General features: G+C 54.6%; 1 protein-coding gene across 1 annotated transcript in view; it reads left to right on the forward strand.

Annotated features, from left to right (window-relative positions):
• SEPTIN4 (septin 4) overlaps positions 1 to 22,840 on the forward strand; it is a 47,400-nt gene that overhangs the window by 19,200 nt on the left and 5,360 nt on the right. The window contains exons 5-10 of the mRNA XM_067537735.1: positions 3,347 to 3,470; positions 6,101 to 6,235; positions 6,635 to 6,752; positions 7,322 to 7,423; positions 9,969 to 10,065; positions 10,392 to 10,554. Coding sequence (XP_067393836.1) covers positions 3,347 to 3,470; positions 6,101 to 6,235; positions 6,635 to 6,752; positions 7,322 to 7,423; positions 9,969 to 10,065; positions 10,392 to 10,554 — 739 coding nt within the window. The remainder of the gene's footprint in view (positions 1 to 3,346; positions 3,471 to 6,100; positions 6,236 to 6,634; positions 6,753 to 7,321; positions 7,424 to 9,968; positions 10,066 to 10,391; positions 10,555 to 22,840) is intronic.

A 22,840-nucleotide genomic window follows, 5' to 3' on the forward strand; every position in this document is an offset into this window, starting at 1 on the left:
AGCTTTGCCTTGGTCCTTTTGCTCTCCCCTGGTACAAGGCCCCCTAGGCCTGGACACCGAGGCAGAGGGTTTGGCCCACGTGCATCTTTCAAATCCCCGTCAGCTCTGGTTCCCTCTGTGCTCGCTGCGGGGTTGCCCTGGCCCCACGCTGAGCTGTTGCAGGCCCCCTGCGGATGACATGAGCTCAGGGAGGGGCGCGGTGGCTGTCTGCTCTCAGCTGCTCTGTCATCATGCCGGGAGCAGTCATTCCTTCCAGCCCTTGGGTAGGTGGGACATCTGCTGCTCTGACCGTCAGCAGGAGGCCTGCTTACTGCTCTGATTAGCGCAGTCAGGATCTAGTCTGGCTTTTAAAAGGCTCGGCTCCTTTCACCTCCGCTGCAATTAGCCTGTGTGCTGACGACCCCTCGCTGCGAGCAGAGAGGAATCTCCAGGTTCCACCGCAGATGAAAAGCTGCTTTTGTCTCTTAGGCTTCTGGCTTTTATAAACAAAAAATAGATGCGGCTATTGTCAGCTCCCCTGGAACTGTCCGCCTGTCAGTCGAAGGGTATCCTCTTCTTCCCCAGCAGCTCTGCTCCCAGGGGGCACAAGTGACAGCGCGGCTAGGCCTGTGTCCTGTGCCCTGCCCAGCAATGGTAGAACAAGCCAGCGTCAGACCGGCTCCAGTCAAAACCTGAGGTCCAAACGCTCATCAGTCTGGGGGGACGTCAGAGCCGGACCTAGGTTCCGGTGGCCCCTATCTCCCAAGTGGGCTAAACCGGAGCCTAGATCTGAATGGGCCCCCAGCGCTGGGAGCGTTTGGGTCCCAGTGTGAGGCCTGGTCCACATGAGAAAGGTTTACTGGTGTAACTTACATGGGTTTTTAATCGATGGAGTGAAATGGGGGCAGCTGTCCCCCTTGGTGTGAGAGGCAGGGAGTTCTTTCTGACCCTAAAATCCTTCCCATGGCTGGGCCCACTAATCTGGAGACAGGACCGTGCCCTATCACAGAGGGATCCAAGGTTGCTGAGCTGCATTTCACACCCCAGTCAGGGTTGGTGGGGGGGCAGCAAGCCCAGCCCCACAGAGTGACAGTGTGTCACTCGAATGACCATCACTTATCATAAGCGTCCATTGCAGGATCCTTCCTCTGAAGCATCTGGGGCCTGGTCTGGGGATCCCTGTGTACCAGCTTGGGGCAGAACCAATGGGTTCCCCACAAAGCCACACTCATCCTGCCTCTGCCAGAGATGCTGGGCTGGGAGGCAGGCAAGGTGGACCCCACAAGATCACTCTCCCCCAAAACTAGCTTGCTCCGACCCAACTGAGCACTTGCCTCCTGCACAGGAGAACGCGTCTGCCGCACCAGCCTTCTCCCTCTCGCTGATGTCAGTGAGGAACATACTTAAACCAAACAGCCAGAGCTGCTCTTGAAGGGAAATAAGAGTGTCCACACAGAATTTTGTACCAGTGTCGCTACATCGATTTAAACAGCACCATTTGTTAAACCAGTGCAGCCTTCTCATGTAGACATGGCCAGAGGAGGAATCTGACCCCTTGTTCAGCTTGCTCTGGTTAGCAGCAGCAGCAGCCAGGTGAAATTTCCTGAGTCTGCAACATTTTCACCTCTCGACCAAAAAATGGGAGGGTGGGAGGGATGGGGAATCACAAAAGCGTCATTCCAAACTAGCCTGTTTTTATTTTGCAATGTTGTGAATTTCAACATTTATTTTAGACCAGCTGTCCCCAGCTTTAATGGAAGTGTCTGTGGCTGCGGGAAGTTTCCCAAGTTTCAGCTTGAATTATTATTCTCTTGAACATTCATTCCTGTCAATGTGATCGTCTGAACGTGGCTAGATGGTCTAATGGGCCCTTCTGGCTTGTTCATTATTCAGTCATCCAAACAGGGAGCAGAAACAGACTCAGGTAGCTCAGATGACCAGTCATATACCCCGAGCAGCAGGCTGAAAATTGCTTGTGCGAATATTTGGGTATAACGCCTGCATTCACAGAAAATCAGGATTAGATCCCGCATGGTTTGCTAACTAGAGAAGGGTTAAATTCAGCCAGCTCTGATCTCTGCAGCTGGGTTCTGACCAGGCTCCTGATCCATTACGCTGTAGGATGGGCGAAGGGCACAGCTGGGGTTTGGGATCCTGGCTGGATGGGAGGCAGTTAGAGAAACCAGCCTTGGATTTATAAATGGAACCTGTTGGAACCAAAGTAAGGAGCCTAAATACCTGCGAGGATCTGGGCCTGATTGACTCCAGCGTTGTCCTCCCATCCCCTTTCAGCCCCTCGCCCCACGGTGGGTGGAGAATCACAAGTGGTTCCTTTCTGGGAAGATGCTTTCCCAAATAGCCGCCTGTGTCTCTGGGCTGGACATGGAGCGCCTCCTGCTGGTGAGGGTCCAACGTGCACCGCTCTTGCCCGGGTCAGGAACTCTGATTGAGAACGTAGGGCTTCAGCTTCGGGGGGAGAATGAGAGACCTCCCCCAGAGGAAGCTTCCTGAATGTTTTCAGGCCTCTGGAGCTTTGCCTGACCCAAACCCCTCCGTCTACACCCCTCCCCCCCCAACGCTGGAGGGCGTTCCAGGGCAGTGGAAATGCAGGAGCTAATCCTAATGGTCCTCCTGGCCTTGCAAGCTGTGAAATCCAGCTCTGGTTTGAGTCGGGTGTGAACGTTCAGGTCAGTTCTAACTTTACCCAAACCCAGCTCAGCCCTAGGTAACAGGATCCTACAGGGGCTGATTCTCCTCCTTCCCCAGGGAGAGGCCGGAGTAGCTGCAGGGATGTCCATGGAGTCACAGCAGGGTAAAGCCAGCGTCAGTGCGTGGAGACCCTGAATCATGGGCTAAATTCAGCAGTGCCAGAAATGGCGGCGTCAGTCGGAGTCAGGCCTGTGTCTCCACGGCCTTGTGGAATTAGTGGCGAATGCTGATTGAGGGGCATTTGACAGCCTCTGTCCAGGTGTAAGTGACAACACACGGTGCAGAGCACGGGCGATTCAGACCATCAGCTGGGTACAGGTCAGAGAGCAGCGTAAGTGGCAAAGCAGGTTCGGCACTTCTCTTCAGAGCAGTGTGCTCTAGTGGGTAGAGCACTGGGCCGGGACCCAGGAGACCTCCGTTCTTTTCCCGGCTCTGCCACTGGCAGGCTGGGTGACCTTGGACAAGCAGCTTCAGCTCTGTCCCTCAGTTTCCCCACATGTAAAATGGGGATAATAATACCGACCTCCTTTGAAAAGTGTTGAGATCTGAGGGGAAGCGCTAGCTAGGAGTATTGTTAGTTAATCTGTGCGATTCAGGCTGGCGTAAGGGGAGGTAACGGCCGGTGAAGTTTGCGTGTAAACTCTTGTTGCCGTTCTAGAGCGCATCACTCAGACGGTTGAGATCACCAAACACGTGGTGGACATCGAGGAGAAGGGGGTCAAACTGCGCCTGACCATCGTGGATACCCCAGGCTTTGGTGACGCCGTGAACAACACAGAATGGTACGTCTTGCCAGGAGGAGGGGCCCTGGCTCGGCAGCTGTGCTGGCAGGCGCGTGCCCCCATGGCATGGGAGCTAGGACAGCCATGCCTACTGGGCACTTGGCTCCTGGAGAGAACACAAACGTTACCAAGCCTAGATGAGTGCAGCCACTGCGCACGAACTGGCCTGGCGTGAGCGGGGTGAACCCTGCCTCACTGAACGGCTCATCCTCATGGGCAAGGGCGGCAGAGAACGGAGGAGGCGCTGGGGTGCAGATCAGACTTGATGCTAACAGCCGTCCCAGGAGGCTGTGCGGGAAACCTGGCGATCAGCGGGTGCGCGGGGCAGACACTGATCTGGAGCGAGGAAGATAGATGCAGTAGTAACTAAGCCATCGTGTGCAAAGGGGTCAGTGCTGGGCAATCCCGGTGTTGATGACCCAGCGAGGAGAGGGGGCTGAACAACGAGGTGGCGACATTTGTGGCTGGCCCAGAACTCCTGGCTTCCCAAGATGCCTTGCGGGATAAATGTCAGGGCTGCTCTGGTGGGCTTGCGCGGGTGTGGTTTGTTCTCACAGTGCAGAAGGACTCAGCCAAGGAGACAGGTGACTGCAGGCGAGCTACAGCCAGGAAGGTGGCTTTGGAAAGCCAGGCTGGGTCTCTCCAGCTCTTACGCCCCATCAAAGCTTCGGGGTTAAGGATGTGTGTATGCAGGCCCTCGCCCAGTGAGCATCACCCCACCTGTGGGACGAGCTGCTTCCGTTAAAACCCCAGGGTTCTGGATTCCTTTCTGCCCGTCAGTCTAGCTCACGGTGCAGAGAAACAATTAAGCTTGACCCAAGGGAAGTAAAGGAAATAATACCACCGAGCTCTTAAACAGCACTCCGGGGAGGGCCAGGGACATGCCCAAGGTCACCTGGCAGGCCAGTGGCAGACCTGGGACTAGAACGCAAGTTTTCTGACTCCCAGTCCAGTGCTCCACCCCCCAGGAGACACTGCCTCTCCCAGAGACACAGCTGCACAACAAACAGTGTGGCCAGCCTTAACCGTTCAGAAATGATGAACTAGACCCCAGCAAATCATGAGAGTGGCCCAGCAATGCAGAGATTTACCAGAAGAGACGAGTGGCTTCTTATGTCTCTGTTTGATCTGCTTTTCCCCACGCGGTGTGACACTCACAGCGTGGCCAGCTCTCCCAGCGTGCCAAGGTCGGCCCCCAGCGTGCTGGGCGCTGTCTGAGCACACAGTCAGAGATGGCTCTGCCCTGAAGAGCTTACAGTGTAATGCAGAGCACGGAGGTGTGGGACATCTGTGGGACCTTCACGGGGCAGGATTCAGACTGGTGACAGGCAGTCAGGGCGCTCTCCCCCCAGCCCCGAGCGCTGTAACGCGTGGGCAGGAGAGTGAGGCTGCTCTCTGCAGATCAAGTTCAGGGCCAGGCTCTCCTGCCCTGCACACACAGGCAAAATCCCACCGCAGCACTGCTCTGAGTCTCAGGCTGCCGCGAACGGCCAGCTCCCACTGCCCCAGTCACAATCACGAAATGCAGCAGCAGAACCAGTATCGGTGCAGGGTCCAAATTCACTTCTCATGCCACGCTTTGTAACCTAGCCCCTTGCTGACGGTCCCTCCCGGCTCCTGTCTCTAACGTTTGTACGGGTCTGTATTTACTGCTAACATGGCTTAGCAGCTGGGCTTGAACCCACCATCTTTAGTTCCAAAGCTCAGACCTCTTCTGTTCTCTGTGTGGACACAACTCTCCCCTTTCCAACGGGCCACACAAGAATTGGTGAGACAGCAGCAGAGCACGGGGCAGCGGGGGTTTGTGGCTTCTCTTCCTGCCTTTATGAGCCGATTGCAAGCGAGTGCTGCACCCGTTTGGGCGATCGGGGGCACTGAGCCCGGCACCCCGGGGGGGAAAGCATGAGCTAAAGCGGCAGCTGTCACAACACCGGTATGATAGCAGAGTCCCAGACCTCTCGGGGTGTGACGGCTGATGACTGGCACAGAGCCACCCTGGGCTAGCGCGGGTTACAGCAGCACCTGATTTGGCACATCACTTCTGGAAGGCTAGAGGTGGCTCTGTTACATTTCCAGCACCGTGTGATGTGGTCCCGCACACGCTCTGTTGTCTTAGCTGAGGACTGGTTGAAGGACGGCTCCTCACCCCTGAAACAGACCAATAGCAGTCAGTGGGGGAGCCAGGGCTATTAATGTAGGTAGCCCTAGGCTACAGGACAGTGGATGGGAGTCTGTCTGTCTGTCTGGCTGGCTTTGCTTCCTAAATTTCACATGAAGGCTGAAAATGTTCTCATCATTGCAAAGCTGCGCATGGCAGGGGTCCCGTTACTTGTGATAAGTTCACAAGTCAGCAACACTGGGACAGAAGCGGCTGAGAATTCCCCCGACTGCCCTCCTCCGTTTGCATTGTCAGAGATCAGCTCCTGGCCTCGGTTTGTTCTGTGTCGGCACTAGCGAAGCGCTTAGCTTCTCATGGCTGGAGAGCAGCAGGGTCTCCCCATAATTCCCACAGGACAGTGGGAGCAGGCTAATTGCGAGTTGGCAGTCTTACGTTTCCTAGTGACGAGAGTTCTTTTAACATGGCCCTGGGACTGGCCTCGCTTGTCACAGCCTGTCCCCTCTCTCCCCAGCTGGAAACCTGTGGCTGATTACATCGATCAGCAATTTGAGCAATATTTCCGGGACGAGAGTGGCCTGAATCGGAAGAACATCCAGGACAACCGCGTGCACTGCTGCCTCTATTTCATCTCACCCTTTGGACATGGGTATGGGAAACCCAGCCGCAGCAGCTGCCTCCCTCCTTCCCTGAGAAAGCTGTCACACCGCCTTCCTCGCGTGAACACCGCACTAGCGATCGCAGCTCAGGAAACGATTGCTGGCCCTGGCTGGGGCACTGTGAGATGCCAGCCAGGCAGCGGGAGGGCACTGCTGGGGGGGCCGCTCAGAGCGCTGGAGTCTTGGCTGTGCGCTGCTGTGGGAAATCTTGCATTGCAGGGTCCCAGCTGGCGTTGGGGAAGCAATGACTGTAAGATGCTCGCACGGCAGAGTTCCCAGCTGGCACGGCCAGGGCAGTGGCAGTGCGAGCACCCGACAAGCAGAGTCCTGGAGCTAGGAGAACGTCCCGCGTAAGTTGACCCAGGGCTAACTCTGCTCTCCGTTGGCAGCCTTCGTCCCCTGGATGTGGAATTCATGAGAGCTCTCCATCAGCGAGTGAACATTGTGCCTATCCTGGCGAAGGCCGACACCCTGACGCCCTCAGAGGTGGGGCGCAAGAAAAGCAAGGTGAGAGGAGACCTGTCTGCCCCTGAATTCCTCCCTCCCCGCCCTCCAACTAACACTGGGGCTACGTCTGTACTGGCAAAACCGGGAGCCACAACTCCCCACCAGTGCCTGTAATGTCGATAGCCCAGGGAGCAGCTGTATGCGTCCAGAGACTCCGCAGCCGTGTCCTGTGCACATCTGGGCACCACTATGGAACAAATGCGCCCTGTCTACACTACAGCTTCCGCCATGGCTCTCCTGGAGCTGCGGCACCTCTGGGGGGTTCTGTCCCCTTTTATCAGTATAGACAAGGCCACGGTTCTGCAGGTATTTTTATAGGGCTCCTCCTCAGAGTACGCGAGAGCCCCCCGTGGTATCCCAGGAACGGAGAGGACAGGAAAGGGGCTTCCTGGATTCTGCTGTTTAACGCGAGCTGGAAGACCAGACAGGAGCCTGCATGTAGGGGAGCATAACGTAGTCCTGTCTGCCGGGAACACAGCCACGGGCCTGCCCTTAAAGCCTGGGTGCCGTTAGTCAGGGCTGCATGGGAGAGCCGCGCCGTCAGTCACAGAGCTTGTTTCTTTGTTCAGATTCGAGAGGAAATCGAGCATTACGGGATCCGGATCTACCAGTTCCCTGACTGCGACTCGGATGAAGATGAGGATTTCAAGCTGCAGGATCAGGCTCTGAAGGTGAGCGGACGAGAGCGGCCACTAGGCTGCGCTGTCACACTCCATGAGGCTTAGGGTCACCTGCTAAGCCCCAGGTACAGCTAGGGTGACAAATGCAGCCAGACGTGCCTCAGCCCCAGGGCTTCTACATTCAGAGAAGGGCAGCTTTATAGCCCAGCAGAAGGGAAGCCCTCCTGGATCCTCTGCTTACTGGGCGGGAGGCCCTGGCCCAGAACAGGAGGATAATGGAACTGGACCTCCCAAGGTCCACGAGTGGCATGCAGTAAGAAGTGGGGCTGCAGAACACCGCAGCACCTGTCATTAACCAGTGCTGCAAAATCACCGAATCTAGTGAGGAAGGAGCAATGGGAGGGAGGGTTAAAATCCACGGGCGTGGGAGAAGGGTGGGTGAGCCCCAAAGAACGTAGAGTTAAGGTGCAACAGGCAAGGAAAAAGGCGAAGAGCACGAATCAGCTCGTGTGGCTTCAGGAGGGGCTGCTCAGAGATCTGACACCCTGGAAAGGCAGCGTGCGGGGGAAGCAACCAGACCAGTGCGTATTCAGAGCCAGCCCGGGATCTGGAGGAAGAGCGACCAGCGGCAGATAAAAGGAACGAGGAAACGTGTACCAAAGAATTAAAGCAACTCGGCCAGTGCCCGGGCAGAGGGGCCAGGTCAGTGGTTTCGGAGACAGGAGCCTTTGACAACAGTCCTTCAAAAGAAACCTGCAGGAAAGGCTATAGCCGGTGAGCGATAACAGGGGCTTGGCTGCCAGTCGCTGCCGGCAGTGCGGGGAGCTGGACACACGTTGCTGAGCGCTTCTGCCGAGTTCACGGCTCCTTTGCCGGGGGCCCAGGCCCATCATTTCCCTTCATCTCAGTAAAGCAGCCCCAGCCTGATCCTGCAGCCGCTGGCGTCGGCGGCAAAACTGCCTCTGCGTCCAGCACAGGCAGGATCACGCCTGCAAAGGCGTCTCCCGGCATCCTGCCAGGGTTCCGCGTGACCGGGTGCAGCCGAACCGCTGGCGGGGAGGGCACCTGGGAAGACACCCAGTGGGGGTGCTGCAGGGGTCACGTCCCACGCCGCCCCTGGGGCCAACTCTGTTTCCACTGGGAGCCACAGGACGCGGTCCTTGTCACACTGGGTAGTGGAGCGGGAGGAGAGCGGCGTGGCAAGCCTGTGTCACAGTGCCACCTAGCGGCCAGGACAGTATTGCACCCGCTGCCCCGTGGCATGGTGGTTCAGTACCGGCTGGCAAGGAGCCAGACGGCAGAGCGGCAGGTTACCGTAGCCATGTCCAGCTTCTCCAGATGAGACCAAGAGCTTCATGGAAGGAGGCTTCCCGGAGAGGAAGGCCAGCGCCTGCAGGGCCCACAGCTTCTGGTCTCGCCTCGGCAAGCAGCCTGCCTGAGCCAGCCCGAGGGGGAGCAGCCAGCGGTGCCGCCGTCACGGGCAGTGAGCGCAGTGCCTTCGTGCTGAGCTCGGGGGGCCGGGCACAGAACCAGGGCTGTGGCCAAGCAGGAGTTACTGAGCTGCCCTGGCCTGTAGCATGGCATGCGGGGCCTGGAGCAGATGTGGACCTGGCGTCACACGCTGTCATATGGCACAGAAAGAGGAGCATCCACCCAACTGCGTCTCTGGGCGAGTAGGGGACTCTGCCTGTGATTGCTGCTGGCTGCTGAGATGACAGGAGGCAGGCTGCTGAGTGATGTGCATACAGAAAGAACCAGGGGGCCAGTGAGATGCCATTTCCCGGACCCATTGGCAGAAATTGCAGTGACTGTTGTCACATGTCCAGCCCCTGCTCTGCGCTGCTGCTGGGCTGAGAGATGAGCTGCTCTGCCCAGACTCAGGCCCTGCTCCGGCTCCTGTTCCGTGGTGACGTACCTGGTCCTATGTCATTCTTTGCAGCCTGCGTCTCTCTTCCAGTCCATCTCCTCTCTCATTGCTCCACTTCACTCCCCTCTGTCCCCGCTCCTTCCCAGAGCACTGATCTCCAGGGGAATGAGCACCAGCAGTGGAAAGCTACTTGCACTCCCAAGCCGGAACTGGATTTAGCAGGGTTCAGACAGTGTGTCCTCCCTGTTGTAGTCTGGGTAACTTTGTGCTACGTGGTAGCTAGTGAGAGCCCCTGAGTGCATTAACCAGGCTTGTTAGCAGGGCTGAGGAGCAAATAGACAGATGGTACACCTGCACGGGAGCTGGCGGTGTAACTCCCACCACGGCTCACCTGCACGGGAGCTGGCGGTGTAACTTCCACCACGGCTGGACACACCCATGCTAGCTGATCAGAGCTAGCCTGCTAAAAATAGCAGCATCGCCACGGCGGTGGGACAGGCTCGCCATCCGAGGACGTGCCTAGGAAACCTGGTGGGCTTATTCTCAGGGGAGCCAGCCTTTTCCCGACACAGCTACGCCACGGCTGCAATCCAGCTAAGGCAGGGAGATGTGTGCCTGGGGGGAATGACCCCTCCTGCTCCGGTGCAGACGGAACCTTGGGTCTCAGCGCGCCAGCGAGGGGGAAGGTTGTGGACGTGGCCAGAGATGACCCCCGTGGTTCTGTTCCAGGAGAGCATCCCTTTCGCTGTGATCGGCAGCAACACGGTTGTGGAGGCCAAAGGAAGGCGAGTCCGGGGGCGACTGTATCCTTGGGGCATCGTGGAAGGTAAGTCTGGGCCTGGCCTGCCCCTGAATGTCCACGTCCAATTTCTCCTGCAGGCCAGGGATCACACGCCCTTCTCCGTGCCCTTGTGGGCTCCCCACACTGACACTCACAGGCAGGGAGTGTTGCCGGTCTCAGCAGGGAGGGCCATGGCTGGCGATCTCATTCCTGTCCTAGCTGGGGGTGCTGAGGGGGCGCAGTGTTCTCCCGGCCCTCAGCTCCCCCCACCCACCCTGGGAAGGCCCTGCTGTGCTGGGTGGGCCGGGAGCCGGCGTGGCGCCGAGATCTGCCCGCCCAGCCCCTGTCTCACCCAGGCCCGTCTCCTGCAGTGGAGAACCCGGCGCACTGCGACTTCGTGAAGCTCCGCACCATGCTGGTGAGGACCCACATGCAGGACCTCAAGGACGTGACGCGAGAGACCCACTACGAGAACTACCGGGCCCAGTGCATCCAGAGCATGACCCGCATGGTGGTGAAGGAGAGGAACCGCAAGTACGGGGGAGTGGGCACAGGGCTGGCAGGGTACCGGGGGGGGGGTATACCTAGGGGGAGGAGCTGGATTACTCCCTGTCAGCACATGGACCTGGCCATGCCAGCCGTGGATGTGGGAGGGCAGGAGCTGCTGTGTCCGGCATGTGGTGGGGGGAGTTGTTTGTTGGGTCGGTCCCTGTGGCGTTTGCTAGCAGCCACACCAGCAGCACAAGCGACTGCTGAGGGTGCCCCAGTCCCCGGCAGAGCACAGCTTCACCCCTTCACCCAGCAGCAGGACGGAGCCAAGCACAGATGCCCCAACCCGCTGAAAACGTTGGCAGTCACCGGCGGGAAAGGCTGTGGGTCCCCAGGCCGGGCTGTCACCTCGTGCTCTGTGCGAGGACGCTGGGGAGCAGAGCCATGGTGCCGTGCGGCCAGGGATTGGCTCGGGAGAGGCCGGTCAGGGTTTGCTGCTGGCCTGGGACTGGCCATAGGGGCGTCCCTGCAGCTAGAGGCGACCATCTCTCCCTGACAGCCTCTTCCTTGGGAGACGCCACGTTGGGGACTCAGCCCCAGGCTAGGCCTGGCTGCTGGGGAAGGAGCATGGCATGATGCCGGTGTGCGGTCAGCAGGGCTGCCCCTCCCTGCACACCGTGCCGCGATGGCGGGAGCTGTGCCGACAAACCATGGGCCAAGTTCATCCTGAGCCGTGCAGAGCCCCGGAGGGCACAAGGGGGTCCTGAAGCACCTACTTCTGTGGCTGCTGGGGCCTGGTTCGAGCGTCCCTGCTGTCTTCCAAACCCAGATGGGCCTTGCAGTAGCCAGGCGATAGCTAGAGCATCCCACCCGTGCCACTCCCCACCCCAGCAGCTCCTTCTCCCCAGGCTGCCCCTGGCGCCGGGACAGTTAGCGCTGCGCTGGCAGCAAGTCCCCCAGTGCCTGGGCGGGATGTACAGCCCTGTGGTGTAGCTGGCACAACGTGGCCTCACTGAAACCCCGGGGCAGCTCCCTGGCCAGCCCAGGGCTGGGAGCTCCGGTCTCTGGGCGGGAGGGAGAGCGCCTGTGGAGAAACTCTGGTGAGCAAGCGCGGGAGGCTTCTCTTCTCGTCACAACGTTGTGCCCAGGTGTACGTGGTGACCCTGGGCTCAGGGCAGGGGAGAACCAGGCCCTCTGCCCACATCTCTGCTGTTCCCTACGCATGCACTGAGCTGTAGGGCCAGAACCTCTGCTGGGGAAAAGCCCCGTACCCGTGCTGCAATCAGAGGAACGGCCACAGTTTACACCAGCTGTGGCCCTGGCCCCTCTCCTCCTGCTGTAACACCAGTGGCTTCAGCAGAGCCCCTCTTGGGTTACACCAGCACAGCAGAGGGCAGGTCGGTCCGGAAGACGCTGACTGCCCATGGCTCGGGGGGTGACACTCGGGTAGGAGGCTAAACTGGCAGTTCTAACGGCTCGTTCATGGCGATGAATATAAGCTCGTCTCTTCGTGTACGTTGCTTTGCGGCATCCCCCTGGGGAAGAAGGAGAGAGTCCTCCGCCTTGGGACTGTGCTGCAGCGACTGCTCTGTGGACTGACCCCGCTGACCACTCGGCATCAGATGACACCCGCAGGATGGGAGCTGCTGTGGCTTTCTGGAGCCCTGGACTCTCTCCTGGTCCCTTTCCTCACATTGGTTCACGGCCGTGCTTTGATGTGTTGCTCTGACCTCCTGTCATAGACCACAGCCAGCCCATGTGTCTGCATTACCTGCATTGGTTTGTATAAAGTATTTTGTTGTATCAAATGCTGTCTCGGTCCCGTCCGTGTCTGCCCTGGAAAGTGAGCATGTCACATGGCACGCTAGGCCCATGCTTTGTTGTGCCCCGATGATTTCCATTCCAGCCGGGCTCAGTTGCTAGTGACAGTCTCTCTTTTCAAACCGGTAGCTCTGCAAACTCTGCCTGGGATCTGAGAGTCAAGCTGGGCTCTTTCTTTCTTGGGCATCATCATCAACCACGGCGGCCCTCGCAATCGCCAGCGGGCGCGTACACGTCTGACGGGCTGGCCTTGTGAATGGGGCTCAGTGACCAGTTTTGTTTGTTTTTTTGTCAAAAGCCAAAGTTTAATCAATACGTTTACTAAATTAGTGCCAAATGCACAGGGACAGAAATTCTTCCTGGGTAAGAGAATGAATTAAACAGAAGTAAGATGCCTCAGAACCGAGCCCAGATAACACGTCTATTAAAATATAATTCAGGGTGTCTTCCATCTGAAGGCAGTTCCTGCCCTCAGGGTTCTTAGCACAACCACAAAAGATTTCTGCTGGGAAGGCGTTCCTTCTAGTGCAGCCCTTCAAGCGAGCAGCGCCTGGGAGCACGTCCCGGGGCGGCAGTCCCTTTGGCTGGTTCTGTCAGCACTCCTCAGAGCAGAACTGCACCTTACAATATTTTCGCTTGATTTCCCCTCAGCCAGCTCTTTCCTGGACCCCTGAAGTTACCCAGATATGGGTTATTGGGCCCGATTCTCCACTGCCTTCCATCTCCCTCCCCCCAGTCCCACCCCGTGCTCGGCTCAGCCAGAGGCATGTGTCTGGGCCAGGTGGACACAGGAGGAATTGAGGAGGACCACAGCCCTCAGCAGGAGGGGACTGAGCAGTGGCAAAGAGACTCTGATCGCTCCTCCAAAGACAGATACAGGCACGTACCCCACTGAACCCAGCACTGCAGCCTCTCTCGGGATCAGCCTCAGCTGACAGGGCTCTGGGCTGCTCCTGCTTTACTGAGCTGGGGGCCAATTTGCAGCCTTTTGACAACTGGCAGAGCAGGACGTCGTGGCCATGCACAGTTCTGTGCTTACAGGCAGAGTACAGCGAAGCCTGATGGTCAGAGACCAAAACTGATTAGAATGGAGTCACAGTGGCTCAGACCCTCCGAGATTGTCAGGTGCCTAACTGATTTCAATGGGAATTAATCCACTAACGGCCCTTGAAATCCATGGGAGTTAGGCGCCTAATAGACTTGAGAATCTGAGCCAACATTCATAGGCCTTTCGTTCCAGGATTACAAGAGTGAGCTGCTGCTTTGAGGGAATCCAACAGCAGGAGGCCAGCAAGGATTTTAGTTTGTCCGCACAGATGGAGCCCTCCCATATCGGACAGTCGTAGGACACGCTCAAACTGTGAGGCAAGAGGGGCTGTTTCAAGCGTGTCGGCCCCAGGGCTCAGGTGGTGAAGGGCTGCGGCTCTCAGATCACAGGGATGGAGCGTCAGTAGCTCCGAGTAAACAGTCTGGCTGCCGGAAACGGCCCCGCTGGAAGTACCAGTTATCACTAGACTGATGAGGGACAAGTTCCTTCTCCACCCAGTTACAGCAAACTGAACATGAGCAGCCACCTTCCCCTCCAGCGGTTGGTGGGGTGCACCCGGCCTCGTGTAGTGACCGGACTGGATCGGAGGTGCGCTCTCTCTTGCACACATTCTTGAGCAATCAAGGAACTTATTACTCAGTCCTCATTCCCGAGCAAGGACAACGCCTTTGTCCAGCTAGTGGTAGCTTTGGAGAGAGAGAACCTCTGTGGTGGGACATGGCACGTGCCTATCTCGGTACCACATTTCCATTCGCACCTGGCTAAGCCTTCATCACCATGTCTGGCCTTCAGACCATAACCAGAGAAGGGGGAGGGGCAAAAGACTCCCTGAAGTCCATCAGGGAGGCCTACTGTACTTGTGTAGCGCTCAGATGCAGTTCTGAGAGGTGTTGTAGAAAGCCCTAAGACCGAGAAGCATCCTAGATCCTACAGGGTTCCTCTTGGACATGTTTATTGTTACTACCCCTTCCCATGAGTAAGAGCGGCCATCCTGGGTCAGACCAATGGTCCATCTAGCCCAGTAACGTGTCTTCTGCCAGTGGCCAATGCCGGGTGCTTCAGAGGGAATGAACAGAACAGACAATCATCGAGCGATCCATCCCCTGTTATCCACTCCCAGCGTCTGGCAAACAGAAGCTAGGGACACTTCAGAGCATGGGGCTGCATCCCTGACCATCTTGGCTAATAACCATTGATGGACCAATCCTCCATGAATTTATCTAGTTCTTTTTTGAACCCCATTATCGTTTTGGCCATCACAACATCCCCGCAAGGAGTTCCACAGACTGACTGTGCGTTGTGAGAAGAAATACTTTGTTTTGTTTGTTTTAAAACTACTGCCTATTCATTTAATTGGGTGACGCCAGGTTCTTGTGTTATGTGAAAGGGTAAATAACACTTCTTCATTCATTTTCTGCACACCAGTTTTGATGTTATAGACCTCTACCATGTCCCCACCTCAGTTACCTCTTTTCCAAGCTGAAAAATTCCTGTCTTTTAATTTCTTCTCATACGGAAGCTGTTCCATACCCTTAATCATTTTTGTTGCAGTGATCTGTACCTTTTCCAATTCTAATAGATCTTTTTTGAGATGGGATGACCAGAACTGTACACAATATTCAAGACGTGGCCATACCATGAATGTATATAGTGACATTTTGATATTTTTCTGTCTTATTATCTATCCCTTTCCTAATGATTCCCAATGTTCTGTTAGCTTTTTTGACTGCTGCTGCACATTGAGTGGATGTTTTCAGAGAACTATCCACAATGTGTCCAAGATCTTTCTTGAGTGGTAACAGCTAATTTAAACCCCATCATTTTATACATATAGTTGGGATTATGTTTTGCAATGGCCATTACTTTGCATTTATCAACATTGAATTTCATCTAACATTTTGTTGCCCAGTCACCCAGTTTTGTGAGATCTCTTAGTAATTCTTCGCAGTCTGCTTTGGACTTAACTATATTGAGTAGTTTTGTATCCTCTTCAAATTTTGCCATCTCACTGTTTACCCCTTTTTCCAGATGATTGATGAATATGTTGAACAGCACTGGTCCCAGTACAGACAGACCCTAGGGGAACCCCACTATTTACCTCCCTCCATTCTGAGACCTGAACATTTATTCCTACCCTTTGTTTCCTATTTTTTAACCAGTTACTGATCCAGGAGAAGACCTTTCCTTTTATCCCATGACTGCTTACTTTCCTTAAGAGCTTTTGGTGAGGGACCTTGTCAAAGGTTTTCTGAAATTCCAAGTACACTGTATCCACTGAATCACCCTTGTCCACATTTGTTGACCCCCTCAAAAACTTCTAACAGATTGGTGAGGCATGATTTCCCTTTACAAAAGCTGTGTTGACTCTACCTAAATTATACTTTTACGCTTGACTTGCCAGAGTTCATGCTCCTTTCTATTTCCTCAGTAGGATTTAATTTCCAATTTTTAAGGATGCCTTTTTGCTTCTAACCACTTTTTACTTTGCCGTTTAGCTATGGTGACACTTTCTTGGTCCTCTTACTATGTTTTTTAATTTGGGGCATATGTTTAATTTGAGCCTCTGTTATGGTGTGGAAGAGGAGTCCAGCCTGTTAAAACAAGTGAATGCAGCTAATGTGTATTTGGCAAACAAACTCTGCCCAAACCCCTGGGAGTCAGAATAGACCATGTTACCAACCCTGTATGATATCCCAGATGTGATGATAAGCTTCTGATCCTAGCGTCTCACTTAGTGTCCAGGCCATAAGAAGTCAGGGCCTCCTGTTTGAAGTCCTCAGCCTGGACTGATGCATCCTATATAGACCATTGCTGAGATCTGCCTGTGGGGAAAATACAGCCTTGTCAGTCACTTGGGAAGGCCGTGGGGCAGTAAAACAGTGGTGACTCTGGTGAACCATCCCTGTCTCTGCAGGTGGCACCTGTGTTTCTTGTGTGTAAAAGGGAGGGATCAGTGGTTTCTGGGCAGGCTTCCATGGCATGAACAACAGGACACTGCTTAATGCACAAAATGTTCTGATCAGGGAGAAGCCGGCCTCTGTCCTTCCACAAGGACTGTACTAATTTAGTGTTTGCTTTTGTGTCCTAGAAGTGTCAGTGACAGTATGTGCACGTGGTGATGTATTCGTATTTTGGGCCATATCCTCAACAGGTGTAAATTGTCACAACTCGGTTGTAGTCAATGGAGTTGTGTCCATCCCGTCCAGTAGAGGCCCTGGCACTATAATAGTTGTCCTTGCTCAGTACAGCATCCTCCATTCTTGGATCTTGCAGACTACACAAACACAACACTGGCCACTGAGATGCAGAGAGCTAAAGTGATTTGTCCAAAGTCACGAAATGCATCTGTTGCCCAACCAGGAATAAAAGCCAGGTCTCCTGACCTAAAGTGCTGTGCATGAACCACAAACCTTCCGCTTCGTAAAAGAGGGAATTGTTTAATCTCTGTAGCTGTCTTCCTTGTTTCTCAGAATAGCAACTCTTGGGACACATGAAGTTCTCTCAAAGCTAAAGAGTCTCTTCTGCCAGAAGCAAATACATCTACAATTGGATGCAGGTGCCAACAAGGTCAAAACTACACAGTCATTCCAACCCCAATTCCCTCCCCAAAATCTGAAGGAGACATAATATTGTTTGGATATGGGAGGTGGATACCACAGACACATACAGACCTTTGCTGCTTCGTTGGCTCCTCTGAAGAACTGAAGAGAATTGTGGGGTGAGCATGAACAGAAGCAGCCAAAATTCCTTTCAAGTCTGGAAACAAACATGGCTGCAACCATCTCTTCTTGTTCACCTTGAGCAGTTCATGCAGCACAAGGAATTCCCAGATTCAGTAAGGGACCCCTGTTTGGGTCTCCATGTGACCAAAGCCTGATTCAGTAACATATGATGGTACCATAAATTGCCTTCCAGTTGGATTACTGGAAGGCGCTGTCAGGATCCTGGGTGGAAATAGGCACGAGTAGAGGCAGGAACTTGTGAGCCAGGAACAGAAGTCAGGCGTCAGACCCAGTGTCCATGTCGAGTCAAGCCAAAGGTCAGAGAAGGAGACAGGAATCAGGCCAAGGGTCAATACTAGGTATCAGGGTCTGTGTTGGGGCTCCAGGGGTCGATTGGGTCTCAGAATCCAAGTCCAAGCCAAGGTCAATACCAGAAGTTCAGGAACCGAGAAGCAAGGGGGTCGTGGCAGCGAGCCAGGATCCACTTTGTTGCCTAGACACTTCCTGGTATGCTCGATGGGCTTATATAGGATCAAGGAGCCGATCAGGAATCGCCAGGACAGCTGCCAGTCGGATCACTCTGCGGGTCGCAGGGAGCAGCCAGGATACGGCTGCTTCCGGGTGGGGATTTTGGTTGCCTGGTGCCCTGCAGGCCCAACTTCGAGTCCCACCGAGCTTTATATCACCTCCCACCCTCTATGGGTGCTTCCTGCTGGGCCAGGTTTGTCTGGGTGGGCTGCATGGAAGGCTGCCATGAGGTTGGGTGCATGGACCTAGGACGCTTCCTCCCAGGATTGCTCCTCAGGGCCATAGCCTTCCCAGTCAATGAGATACCAGCGGGAGCCATTTTTCATTTTAGAATCCAGTATTTTGTGGATCACATGTTCATCATGACCTTGGATGTGCACTGGTGGAGAGGTAGCTGTGTTTGATGCACAAAGGGGTCGTGGAGGTTTGACTTTTTAATAGAGACACATGAAATGCTGGGTGTACCCTGAAGGATCTGGGTAATCAGAGCCAAACAGTCTCAAGGTTGATCTGGGTCAAGGTACTGATGGTCCAGTTTGCAGCAGGGCCAGTCTGCAGAGGTGTTTGTTCCATACCTTTTGTCCCACAGCAAATGTTGGGCCTTCCTGACACCAGGGGTCAGTGTACCACTTGTCATCCTGTGTATTTTCAAGATATGTTTTAAGTTCCTCCTGGATCTTGTGGATCAGCTGGATCCAGTCGGTGGAGGAGTGCACTGTTGCACACATCCAGGGATACCAGAAGGAGCTTGTGCCCAAGCAGTAGGTCTTGAGGCAGCCAGAGGGATGGGTAGTGGAGCATTGTGGCAGAGCAGCAGCATCTTCCATTGGTGGTGTCCTGGTGGACTGTACAAACAGCCCTTGATGTAGAGCAAGCCATCCTGCACCTGGTGTTGCCCCGTACTTACTGGCTCAAGGTCCCTGGGAAGGAGCTCCTCCTTCGTAGCTGAATGGATTAGGAACAGGAAATCTTGGAGAGTGGCAGTATCCAGGAAATTACAGGGCTTCAGGATGCATGTCAGCTCGTTGCAGGAGTGATCTTGGTTAGGAGGGTATTCCCCTTTTCGAGATTGGACGTCAGCTGCTTTGGGCTGGGTGATAAGTGCTGGTAAAATCAAAGCCTGTGAAGAATAGGATCCATCAAAGCTGTCTTTGGTTGAGTGCCTTTGCCGTGCAGAGATATTCTGAGTTTTTATTATCCTGGTAAATCTGTATCAGGCACCTTGGAGGCAGTGGCACCATTTGTCAAAGGTGGCCTTGATTGCTGGAAGCTCCTTATTTAAAATCTCTTAATTTTATTCTGCCGGAGTGAGTTTCTGGGAGTAATAGGTAAACGGGTGCAATTGCTGTTGGGTGCCCATATCTTTGGGAAAATATTGCCCCGATTGCTTCATTAGATGTATCGGTCTCAAAGACAAAGGCTCATGTGTGGTTGAGATGGATCAGGTGCCCTGGTGAAGGCCATCTTGAGTTGATTGAACATCTGTTGAGCCTCTGAAGACCAGGTGAAGGAGCTGTGTTTGCAGAGAAGCACTGTCAATGGGGCTATTCAGTCTGAGAATCCAGGAATGAAGTGCATATAAAAATTAGCAAACCCAGGAAGCATTGCAGCTCCGATGTTCTGAGGAACCACCCAAGTCTGAACAGCGTCCACCTTCCCAGGATCCATTCAGAGGTCCTCAGTGGACAAGATGTAACCAAGAATTCCATGGAGTGCTGGTTGAAGGAACTGTGCATGTAGACTATGTCAGCAGAATCAATCCAGGACTGATCAGACACATTGAATGTGTTGCTCTCGGCTCTCCAAGAAGACAAACATATGGTCAAGATAGACTAAAACATATTGGTCTAGGATGTCACAAAATACCTTCTTTACAAAGTGCTGGAATGTTGCTGGAACGTTTGTAAAACCAAATGGCATTTGTAGCAGCCATATCAGGTTCAAAAGGCTGTTTTCCACTAATTCCCTGCATGGATTCACACCAGGTTGTAGGCTCCTCAGAGGTTGAGTTTGATAAACATCTGGGCTGATCACACACGGTCCTACAATTCCAGAATGTGTGGGAGAGGATACCGGTTTCTAATAGTTACCTGGTTGAGCTCCTACTAATCTGTGCACAAAAAGAACTGGGGCCCCAGAAGGGGAGGTGGAGGGATGGATAATACCCTTGGCTAAATTCTCCTGGACACAGGATCATAGGGTAGCCATCTTTAGCTCCAACATGGCACAGATGATAAAAGGTATCTTGGCCCCAGGTTGCAGCTCAATTGGACAATCATGGTCACAATGCAGTGGTAGGACATCTGTGCTCATCTTTTCCTCAAAAACAGCCACATAGTCACAGCATAGCAGGAAGAGCAGGAGTCAGCTCTGATGGTGGTCCCAGCTGGGCCATAGCCTGGGCCTGAGGGCATCTTGGGGGGTGACCTGGATTTGGGCTGCAGGGGTGCATCTTGAAGCCAAGATACATCTGTTGGTGCACTCAGACAAACTTGCTGACAGAATTAAGAGCAGAAACTGACTTTCTGCTCATGCCAAAGTACATGCAAGTCATGAGTGGCTAGCCATAAGATGCTGAGAATTTGGGGAAATGGGGCAAGCGGATCGTTATGAACTGTAGGATTTCTTGACAGTCATGGATAACAACTTCCAGGGGCACAGTTTCCAGAGTTACCGGGCCTGAGGACAGGGTGTGAGTCATCTACAGTCTCTACGAGGTTGGGGGCCATTTTTTGCTACAGCAGGATGCCCAAATCTTGTGCCGTATTGGCATCTATAAAAGTGCCCATAGCCCTGGAGTCCACGAGTGCCCGCTGTGGGGAATTTGTTTGGGGCTTCCCTGGGATATGCAGGAAAACCTGGATATGCAGGTACTGTGATGGCTTGCTGTGCCTTGGACATGTTTTGGTAAGAAGTGGGCAGCCAGTGAGATGTAAACCCCAGGGCCTGCTCAGGCCAGCACGCATCGCTGGACCTGTGTTTGGTCGTTCCTGACTTTTTCTGTGCGAGAGCCTGCAAGGGACAGCTGGTGAGGGCATGGCCGGGTTCTCCACAGTCAAAATATAAGCCGCAGCTTGGTGGTGCTCCCTCTCCTCTGGGGTCACGTGATGATGGGCTACACCAGTTTCCTTAGGTTCTGGGACAAGACTGGAGATGGGTACTTGGGACCATCAGCTGGGAGGCAGCGCAGCCCCCTTCCTTTCTTCACTCCGTTTGTGCAAACTGTTGTCAGTGCATATGGTGAGGTCAACCAAGTCATCTATGTTGGTTGGGGTTTCCACGTGAGCTAGCTCATCTTTGGTCTCTTTGCGTAATCCTCTCCGGAATTGGTAGAGCTGGGCCACCTCGTTCCACTCTGTATCGGAGAGGAGCCGCCGAGGACACAGGTGGTCCCTGCCCTTGCTGTAGTTTTTGCAGGGCTGCTTCAGCCAGCCAAGCGTAATAGGTGTAATTGAAAATAGAGGAGAAGGCCTGGAGGAAAGTGTCCCAGTTTGACAGTGTCAGGTTCTGTCATTCTAGTAGAGACGAAGCCCAATCCAGCGCCTCCCCTGACAGGAGATTAGTTATGAGTCCTACTTTGGCCTGGTCAGTGGGGTAGAACCAGGCTGGAGCAGGAACAGCAGCCAACATTGGTTTAGTCTCTGCTGAAGTGCTGTGAGACGGGGATCATCAGTCTGGGATCTGAGGCAGCGGCTGCACCATGTACTTGGAACACACAGTGTTCTCGTCCCACACTGGGGCGGTCTGATCTTGCAGTAGCTGGTCCTTGGTGGTGCATTGCACCAGTGGGGCCCGTCGCATGGTGTTTTTGTCATGTAGCTGGGTGATCTGCACCCACAGAGCCTGACTCTCAGAGGAGAGCTGCGCCACTTGTCTTCTCAGTGTGGGAAGTTCCTCCTGGGGGTGTAAACCCATTCAGGAATGTCTAGTGGCTTTTGGGGCATGCCGGGTAAGGGGTGGCCTGCTGCCTGCATGGCCCCACGGGGCTGGCCTTCTCCACGGGTTATGGGGGGTCCACGCAAACTGTCAGGATCCTGGGAGGAGGTAGGCAGGATTAGTGGCAACAGCTTGAGAGTCTGGTGCTGAGTGGGGTCAGAGCCAGTGTCAGAGTTGGAGCCAGTCAGCAGTCAAGCTGAGTGAGGGTCAGGGACAGAGTCAGGAATTGGACCAAGGGTCAATACCAGGTATCGAGGTCTGTGTTGGGGCTCCAGGGGTCGATCGAGATCCAGAATCCAAGTCAGAGCCGAGGTCAGTACCAGATGTTCAGGAACAGAGAAGCAGGGCGGACGTGGTGGCGAGCCAGGGATCCAGGTTTTGCCTGGACTGTTCCTGGTACGCCCCATGGATTTATATAGGTTCAAGGAGCCAATCAGGGATCACCAAGACAGCAGTCAGTCGGATCACGTGAGGCAGAACGTCCCACAGTGTGGCACCTCTGCAGGTGGTGGGTGCAGGGAGCAGCCACGTTACGGGGTGGCCACGTGGGGATGTTGTTTGCCTGGTAGCCCTGCCGGTGTGTGTTCAAGTCTTGCCGAGCCCTACAGGAACAGCTTCCTGCAGACCCAGCTGCCCCCGCACTGCCATTACGTCAGACTCTCCTCTGACCATCAGAAGCGGGGCTGAGTGCCCTGGGGGAGCTGGGCTCTCTCCAGGATCTGCACCTGAAGGGTCACAAGGTCCAGGATAGTGTTGAAAATATGCTACTCCGTAGAATGTGATTGGAAACCAGCTGCTAGCCTTACAACCTTCACCTCTGGGGAAGTGCAGCGTGATTGTGAAAGGCAAGGAGGCAGTTTCTCTCTTTACTGCAGCCTCCACAACCAAGGCTCCACCACATCTTTCGCTCCACTGCTCTCGGGCAGGGTTCCAAAGGTGGGTAGGAAAATAGCCTTTCTGCCTCTCCGAACTGAGATGTCCGAGCACAGATGCTCACCAAGGGAATGGTTCCTTCCAGTGTGTGAATAGTCACTAGAACTGTGACGTTCACAGCCCACGGGGGGGTGACTAGTTACATAAATCAGGCCACACACAAAATATCACATGACCTCTCTAGCTTCCAAGAGCTTTCCCTCATGCCCTGTGCCGCCCCAGTGAAGGCTATGGGGTGGCACAAGGGGCAAGAGGGGCTTTATTTTGCCCACACCACAGAGCGTGAACATTCCTAGCAAACGGCCCATGCACAGCCGGCAGCCCAAGGGGAAGTATTCCCCAA

Source organism: Emydura macquarii, unplaced genomic scaffold (assembly GCF_026122565.2).
Source record: "Emydura macquarii macquarii isolate MOO-44397 ecotype Brisbane River unplaced genomic scaffold, CSIRO-AGI_Emac_v2 contig_450, whole genome shotgun sequence".
Lineage (NCBI taxonomy): Eukaryota > Metazoa > Chordata > Testudines > Chelidae > Emydura > Emydura macquarii.